This window comes from Taurulus bubalis (genome assembly GCF_910589615.1).
Source record: "Taurulus bubalis genome assembly, chromosome: 4".
Lineage (NCBI taxonomy): Eukaryota > Metazoa > Chordata > Actinopteri > Perciformes > Cottidae > Taurulus > Taurulus bubalis.
This window is the reverse complement of record NC_136592.1, coordinates 5978437-5987291: the sequence shown is the minus strand read 5'-3', so window position 1 is coordinate 5987291 and position 8855 is coordinate 5978437. Positions and strand designations below refer to the sequence as shown.

At 42.2% G+C, this 8855-nt stretch overlaps 1 protein-coding gene across 1 annotated transcript; it reads right to left on the bottom strand.

Moving 5' to 3' along the window:
- Window positions 1-708: 708 nt before the first annotated feature.
- On the bottom strand, window positions 709-8751 carry LOC306735646 (apoptosis regulator BAX). The gene is made up of 6 exons (XM_079217141.1): window positions 8631-8751; window positions 7053-7101; window positions 2859-3020; window positions 2145-2277; window positions 1953-2057; window positions 709-1842 (listed from the first exon to the last, which is right to left on the bottom strand). Exons 1-6 carry the CDS (start codon window positions 8716-8718, stop codon window positions 1744-1746), a joined length of 636 nt encoding a protein of 211 aa, XP_079073267.1. The 5' UTR covers window positions 8719-8751; the 3' UTR covers window positions 709-1743.
- Between the last annotated feature and the right edge of the window lie 104 nt (window positions 8752-8855).

The following is an 8855-nucleotide window of genomic DNA, read 5'->3' as shown; positions in this document are numbered from 1 at the left end:
CATCGTTTGTACAAGCAGCTTCTCACGACCCATATTGGCGTTTACATACAGGTGTGGTGGCCTCTAGTGGCGGTAGCGGCTATAACGGGAGCAGGTGACCGAGTAGGAAAAGGAGGTCTGGGGAGGGCGACGCATGGGTCAAACAAGCACGGCACTTTGACTCAGGAGACCGCTGTTTGGGTCAAAGGCAGAGATATTTTAACGCAACGATTACTTAAATCACGCACGTAGGTTTCAACATGCGTTTAAAAACGGCCACCCTTTACGGATAGAGGACGTGTTGATCTCCTGCCACCAGCAGGGGGCGCTTATTAAGGAAACACTGCCGGACGTATGTGAGGATAGGAACAATGTGACAGAGAGGCAGAGGCAACAGAAAGCAGCTTCTCAACACTGCTGGTCCACGACCTCGTCGGCGTCTTTGTGAGCGCTGCAGAGCCAATCAGGGAGATTCCAGAGTGCAATTCACAACACCGTGATGGCAGCTGATCGTAGCTCCTTAGCCATCAAATGGACTCTCTGTAAACAGTCATGCTCTCAAACGCCCCACACCTATAGAGTTGTGAGGCTCCAGGGTTTTGGAAGTTAAAAGTTCATTTTCTGCAACATTAGAAGTTGAAATGATGGCTGTGAAAAAAAAAGATCTCTGGCTGAATTATCAGTACAAACGTTTAGCAACCGTGTTAGAAAATATCTCTTTTTGTTTGGTTTTATTTTCTAAATAGTCAAGAGGCACATACAAACTTGAGGTAAGTCATCAAACAACTCTGAAGAAGCATTTCTGTAAGAAACTTCCAATAATGGAGCGTACATTTAAGATTATCTTTGTCTGAAATTACAATGAGCAGTTTAAATTCATTCAGTTCCCATTTGGTATCTTTTCCACAACCATAGTGACTGAGAATTATTCACCATTTCTTAATAAAGAAGACTAAAATCATTCAAAACTATGGCTATAAAATAATCCCACGGTAACTTTGCATAGCCAGGACAATCCTGAGGATAGTATGAAGAGACAACTTTAAAAGTGGGAATCATTATACTTCTTGATCCAGCCTTTTCTTCCACTGTGCAGCTCGTTTTCTGTTGAGACTGAAAATTCTGATGTGAAAACGGCCGTGACAGAAACTTGCATCTTAGGCCGAGTAAAGACAGAGCCAACGAGGCTGCAATACGCTAAAATGAATGGCACAAGCCGACATGGTGAAGCTACATTATAGGAATATGTTCAATTTTGATTGGCTGCTGTAGTTGACGTCGCCTTCAGACTCTTTCAAGCTTTTTTTATGTCCTCTCAGGTGTAGAGCTCCACACTTTGTCTAGATAACTATATAAATACATACATATACTGGAGGAATCAACATTGGACCCCCACCCAGGACCAATGTTCAGGTAGAGTCGGGTCCCCTGGGTCTGTTTGAAGTCATCTACAGCTACGTCCCACGGTCACGAGCACCGCCGTCTGCCGACAGCCTCCAGTATGGCCGCTGGAAGGTGTAGCTTCCAGGCGGTTGCTGCTGAAAGAGGATGGAGACGCCCAGTGCACTTTTTGTTTCGTTTTTTTGTTCTTGGAATCCTGAGAAGGGAGGAGCCCACCTCCCCCCTTTTAGGTACAGTACAGTATCCTCCGCTGGGTGATTAGATGGAGGGTGAGGAGTGGTTGTAATTTTAAGTCTATATTTTACTAGCTGCGTTTTTCCTAGGAGATGGAACTGCAGCCCTGGGTTGTGAGGTCAGCTGCTCTCAGCGCGTCTTCCTGTAGTAAACGAGGGCTGCCACCAGCGCTACTGATGCTACGATGGCTACATGCCTCCACCGAGAAAAGTCACGGATCACCCCCACCTGGAGAGACGGAGACAGCGAGATCAAGAGCTTTAGTACCCACCGACGAGTCCATAAAGCCTTAAAGTGACACGGCTGACCCGATCTTCGTGGGACAACGCGACACTCACCCAGCCTCCCTGCTGCACGATCCAGGGGTAGAGTCGCTCTCTGATGAACCGGAGAACCCAGCTCATGATTATTCGGATGTTCTCTAGGTGGTTGGAGGTCAGTGCCTTTGAAACAAAAAGTACTCTTTAGTTCTCTTTACCTGGTGAAGCGCTCGGGCACCCCCGTGTGACTCGTGTGTTTCTGGGTGTTACCTTGTATATGAGTCTGTAGGCCAGATGGAAGAGAGCCACCACTCGACCCCAGTTGATGCCGTCAGTGAAGATGCTCCTGGCCACCTTCATGAAGATGTCCTGAGCACAGTTGGCCTGAACCTGGTTGACCAGTCTGACGGGAGGAAATGCACAGTCAAACGTTTTTTTTTTACATTTTTACCTCACTTAGCGCCAAACTTCCTGTCCAGGATCGCGAGCCGTGTGTCCCGGTTCCCGTACGGTAGACTGACTAGATGTGCAATAATAGTCTTGATGACTGAACTAGAATGAACGCCTACCGGTGGAGTTGCGTTTCACATCCATGTCTGTCCAAAATGTCCTCCCTTCATCATGTTAACCTGGTGGGTGTCGGTGCCAACGCTAAAGAAAATCCCCTACAAGCTGGACTAGATGGACCACCCAAAAACATAACGTCTCCCTCTAAAGGCTATAGCCGAAGTGAAGGCATAAAAAGACAACATTTCTATAATTTTCTTTAAATTAAATCTTAACCAAGTTCAGAGTAAAATGCCCAGACCTTTAGTACAATTTGACGAAGAAAAAAAACAAAAACAGGACGAGGTCGACTCAATATCAAGGGTATTTGACTGAGACTAAAAGAACAGCTAACAAAATGAACACTAGTGTACATACTCATGAAAGAGTCACCGTGTGATTAACCGATAACCAGTGTGGGTGCGTGGCGCAGCGTACCGTGTGAGCTCGACGTTCCTGTTCAGATCATCTGCGATCTTGAGCAGCTGCTGCACCACCTCTTTGACCTGTGGATCCTGTAGTTCGTTGGGCCTTCCTCCCAGCTGCTCAGAGGTCACGTGTCGAGTGGGATCCTCTGTGTTTATAGACGCCACCACGTACCTGGGACGGAGAAAAACAGCATAAACATGTGGATTTATATATAAAATACGGGTAGATAATGTATTTGTGGTTCCTATTCCTGCTGTACAGTCAAACGTTGATACAGCTCACAATCAGGAGAGCAGAGCAGATAACGCTCTGAGAACAGGCTATTAGCGGGGAGCGAGTGCATAAAACCGGAAACCAAGATGAGGAATGAAAAGGGTTTGATAACAAAATCGTGATCATTTCCAGTGAGAGATAATTACGTCGGTAATTTCCCGGCAAGTTCTCTAAACATCATGGAGGAGAAAAATGACGGCGAAAAGACGGACAGAAGCAGCGAGAGCACTTCTTTACATCGGTGGCTGAGTGTCATCCTCCAGCCTGCTTTCAACCGGCCTGGCAGTCAGTTTCATAGTCCCGTATGTGACTATTTTCTCTGTCGCTGAAATGCGATTCACAACGTTTTGTGGCTACAACTATTTTGTGCTGAAAGGGAGCTTACTATTACTATTTATAAAGTCGCAGGTAACCGTATTATAAAACCAATAAGGTACGAGAGGCAGTACTGTATCGTCAATAATGTACTGTTCAAGGGTGTTGCTAGGCAAACCCTTGAACTGTACATTATTGATGATACAGTACTGCCTCGATATACGCTTGTTGGTGACAGTGAAAGTCAGAGAGACCGGAGGCCTTTTTTTTTAATTTAAGGGTCGCAAGAATACACGTAACAAGTGCTTTGAACTAGGGCTGCAACAACGAATTGATAAAATCGATTATCAAAAGTGTTGGCAACGAATTTCAGTATCGATTCGTTGTGTCGCGCGATTATTACGCCGGGCAATAAGTCGCGGAGAGAAAAAAAAGAGTGGAGCAGAGCAACTGGCCGGCCAGCGTTTCTGAGATCGGAGTGAGACACGAGAAAAGCTGAGGTTGTGATCTTCTCAAAAATAGAAGATCTTTGACAAATCGAGTCTTGGCCAATCAGCGTCTTCATGTTCCTCAAACTTGTTTTTAATGGAAGCTAGTCAGCTTGCTATCGCGTTAGCTAACGTGTTTGGGTTGTGTATTGTCGTTAAAGTTACGTTATGTTCCGTTACAGTTCAGTCTTGCTTGTAAAAAAACGTAACGTGGTGAAACATGCCGTCACCCCCCGGTCTGGTTCAGGTCACGCTGTCACTCGTTAAGGTTAAACCGGCTCACCGGTGGATCTGGCTGCACTTTTTTTTTTTTTTACTCAAAATAGAATGAAGCAAATCACGTAGTTGGGCTTAGCCAACAACGTGACGTCGTGGTCATAAGAGACCCAGAATGAAAGAGTTTAAGGAAGAGGACGCTCTATATGTAGCAGTACAGCTTCCCTCTGTCCTAGTATTTCATACATATTGATAAAGCAGGGTATGTAAATGCAGCCTCTGGAGGGATCAATTACAGTAAAAAGGGCTCACATTTGGCAGATGTAAAGTATAGTTGTGTATGTTTTTAGTGTTAGTCCATTTTATTGTTTTAATTAACAGCTCAGGGATGTTCAAGGAGCAACCTGTTTGTGCACTTTCTGAAGATGTTTTGCACTGTCACTTCTGTTTTTGAATAAAGGGTTGGAAATGAACGCTTTTTTGATTTTTTTTATCCAATTCATCGAAAAAATAATCAACCGATTAATCGATTATTAAAATAATCGTTAGTTGCAGCCCTACTTTGAACTTCTGAAATGCTGAGACTTTCAGTTGCAGTGGTCCTAAACTAGTGGCTACGGCTGCAACTAAAGATTATTTTCATAATCGACTAATCTATCGACTATTTTTTCGATTAGTCGACTAATCTAATTACTATTTCCCATTAAAATGACTCAAAATGTTGGAATTTGAACTTCAAATGTATTCGAGTTACAAGATCTGAACATCAGAACATCATTATAACAAATAAATTAAATAGTTATACAAATTAAAGTGCAAATATGCTTTAAAAGTAAACAAAAAGTACAAATAAAGTTTTAAAAGTAACTCAAAATAGCAATCAAGCCTCTGAAAGTGCAAAATAACTGAAATAACCACGTATTGCTGCTCTCTCCTTCAGGGCAACACAATTTACACACGTTTTAAATTGTAATGCAGAAACGTGAGCATATTGACATGCTCTGTAGCAGGGGTGCCCACACTTTTTAAAAGCTACTTTTAAAATGACCAAGTGAAACATATCTACCTACATTAATAATGATATATATATATATAGATCTATATATATATATATATATATATATATATATATATAGATCTATATATATATATATAGATCTATATATATATATATATATATATATATATAGATCTATATATATATATAGATCTATATATAGATCTATATATAGATATATATATAGATCTATATATAGATCTATATATATATATAGATCTATATATATATATATATATATATATATATATATATATATATATATATATATATATATATATATATATATATATATATATATATATATATATATATATATATATTCCTCAAACCACGGCGCTGCGGCTTTGAGGACAGATGATGCATTTTCCGTTTGAAAGCATTAACTGAGCTGATTATATCAACCACAGTCAAGCTCATTCAACAGATCGGTTTAAAAGTGCCAAATCTAGCAGCCACCGATAGTCATTTAGTTGGTTGTATTCTGCATGTTTAACTACATGGAGAAACTCCTTTATCTCTGGACAGAGCTCTACCAAGCAGTCTCACATCAGTGTGAGAACAGCCGTCTTTGAGGAGCTCTCGCTCGAATAGAAGATCTTCGTTGCCACCTCCATGATCTCTTTCCTGTTTAGCATTGTAGCGCAGAATGCTTGTTGGTGTATTATTCAGTGGTAATTAAGGAAGTCGGGGAAAAAATCGTTCTCCCTGCACTTAACAATAAATCCATTCAAGCGACAGACCATTGCGGGCGCAGCGTCCGCGGTGATTGACATTAATTTGCACACTAGGAGCTGGGTTTTGTCGATAAAGTTTTTTTTGTTTGTTTTGAAAATAAATAATTTAAATGGCATGCGATCTACCCGCACTACCTCTGCCGACGTATTGGGCACCCCTGATGTAGTGCATTGCAATGCCGAATGAAAAATCACCGAATGCTCTGAATCTTTTCATTACAAACGATGCGTCGACGACCAAAATACGCGTCGACGATTTTTCATAATCGACAACGCCGATTATGTTGACTAATCGTTGCAGCCCTACTAGTGGCATGGTGGGAATTTCTGCAGGATCACACCGGAGCACAACACGAGAGTGCTTCTTTAAATGCAAAAGTGCAATAAATAACATTTTGTGTTCAACAATCATTAATTGTGATTACCTTTTCCCCAGGGCAAACTATACTTTAAAAGCATATGATCATCAAAAGCTCAATAACAAATGTAATGTATTCGATTCAGTATTCAAATATGTGCATTACTACGGGTTGCCCACCGACCTCCGATAGTGCCGCTGATACAACTGAAGAATTGTTTTTATTATTATTAATGAATGAGTTATATGGCTCAGCCCTGGACGGACTACGCATCTCAAGCAAGTTTTAAGTCTCTTAGAGTGGATTTTCATGCTGTGCAAAAATAAACAATTACTTTAAAACACCTGATAAACTATGGGTTGTTTTAGGAAAAAATAAATGTAAAGTATGTAATTGTTTGTAAACCGACTAAAGAAGAAAAAAAGAAAACTCAATTATTTTCAAAAACATATTGGCTCCCCGTCTACAAAATGTCAACACTGCAGCCAGATCATGTTCGACAGCGACATTTTGCTTGAAAAACAAGCTTCAAAAGTTGCTCAATCGGTTTTTCGTCAACTGAGGAACGTCTCACAAAGTCTCTCAGAAGACCGCTCTCCTGACCTGGTCCCGAGAAGATCATACATGCGCTTAGATTATTGTTGTATTTAATGTTTACTCCTGGTTGGTAGGCACTGTGTACCTATTTTTTCTTCAAATGTGCCGTATGACAAATTCATTATCATTGTTGTTATTAAAGTTGTAATGATGAGACTCACCCTCTGAGGACCACTGCTCCCTGCTCCATGATGGGGTCATCGATGACGTCTGGAACAACGAGAGGACTTATTAACAATACCCATAATAATCATTTCAAGCGTTGACACTGGGCTGTTCGTTTAGATGTTAGAAAACAGACAGCTTCCCAACACATTGTTATCGGGGAAAAGGTTTCTAACAAGATTGGCTGATTTATTCGTAACTTTAACAAGTTTGATCAAATATTCTTACAGCTTTAGTTTGACAACATTTTACAACTAGTTCACTATTATAATTACAAAATGTGTATATGTTTTTTAATAATATTCTCTAACACCTAATGTAACGAAACAAGGTACATCAATAAGACATTACACTTTACAGTATCACTTTACTGTATCTACAGCAAAAGCATAATTACTCATGTCTTTTGAATATGTATTAATTCAATATTATTATATATATTTTTTAAAGGATCCGTTAGACTCAACTATGTGTAGTCTATATGTCAACTCTAACAAAAAGGTGGCTTTCGGAAGCTTGCGTCTTCCTTATTCTTGGTCCAACTTTAAAAGCACAGGGTGACGTCACCGTCCCAATAACATCCGCGGCAATTCCCACACCGTGACGTCATCAGTCCCGTCCGTCAATTGACAAAATAAATCAGTGGTCTTCCTCGTTTGTTTAGCACACGGAGCTCAAATTAAAGTGTGAAACCAGCCCCAGCAGACAGACCGCAGTGAACCTTGCCTCGGGCCAAAAGCTGCCGGTTTTATGACCTTGTTTTGTCACCTGCCGCCCTTAAAAGCACCGGGTAGAGCGGACATGAGGCCTGTACGGGTCTTCGTACCGCACACATTGAATCGGCATACATCCAATGAGCTCGTTACAACACGTTGTAGACGACGTCTTATGAATGAACCGCGGGGCAGAGGAAGCTATCTCTGTAACACAACGTGACAATATAAACGTCGGGGTAGTCTTTCAAAACACAGCTAGCTAGCTAACCTTAGCTCAAAAGTTTAATGTCCGAGATATCCCTCTGAACCGACATTTAAAAGTGGCCGTCCTTCATACAGGGTTTCTCTCCGGTGCTACGGTTTAACAGGCGACCGTGTTAACTGGCGACTTTTCAGCCGAACGCGTCCGTTGTCGTAGTTATGACGGAGAATGCCACTTTTTTAATACGGTGTCAAACCCACTCATATACATACTAATATATCATATACAAATTAAGTAATGTGGTATTCACGAGGGTAGCAAACAGTTACGTGTTTCTTCTTATTTTCTGTCTGTAACTACGACAACAACGGACGCGTTCGGATGAAAGTCGCCAGTTAACACGGTCGCTTATTAAACCGCAACACCGCGAACATCACAGCCTCCGCGGCCGAGGTTCTGCTGCGGTTAGCCGGAGCGCGGCTAGCCGGCTGGGGTCACGGAAAAGCCCCACAACAGACGACTTGTTGTGGTTAAAGTTTCGGGGCAACATACCCAAAACATAATTCTAACATGTACGGAAATTCACCGAAGTTCTGTCCGTGAAAAGAGTGCCGCTAAGTCTGCGAGTACACCTGACATGGCTTCACGTAAGTTACCTTCTCCTCCCTCGGCGCCCTGGGGCTCCCGGTCTCCGTCTCCCTCTCCCTCTCCGTCTTCTCTACCCGCTTCCCGGCGGTCGGCCATAACCTTTACAAATGTCGGTCAACGCGGAGCGGGAGCTCTCGGAGCGATATGAACGATGCTTCCAGGTGTTGAGCGCGAGGCTGGCCGCCGAGAAGTCACCAAGAGTCCGGACGTATCCACTCCGTGAAAAGTTTTCG

What these genes read in the sequence shown, in the direction of transcription:
- LOC306735646 (XM_079217141.1), bottom strand. Translation starts at nt 8,718, where the DNA reads ATGGCCGACCGCCGGGAAGCGGGTAGAGAAGACGGAGAGGGAGAGGGA. An exon ending in GGAGCAGTGGTCCTCAGAGG is followed by an intron (nt 3,021 to 7,052) that starts GTGAGTCTCATC and finishes TCTCCGTCCCAG; the next exon opens with GTACGTGGTGGCGTCTATAA. An exon ending in AGGAACGTCGAGCTCACACG is followed by an intron (nt 2,278 to 2,858) that starts GTACGCTGCGCC and finishes TCCTCCCGTCAG; the next exon opens with ACTGGTCAACCAGGTTCAGG.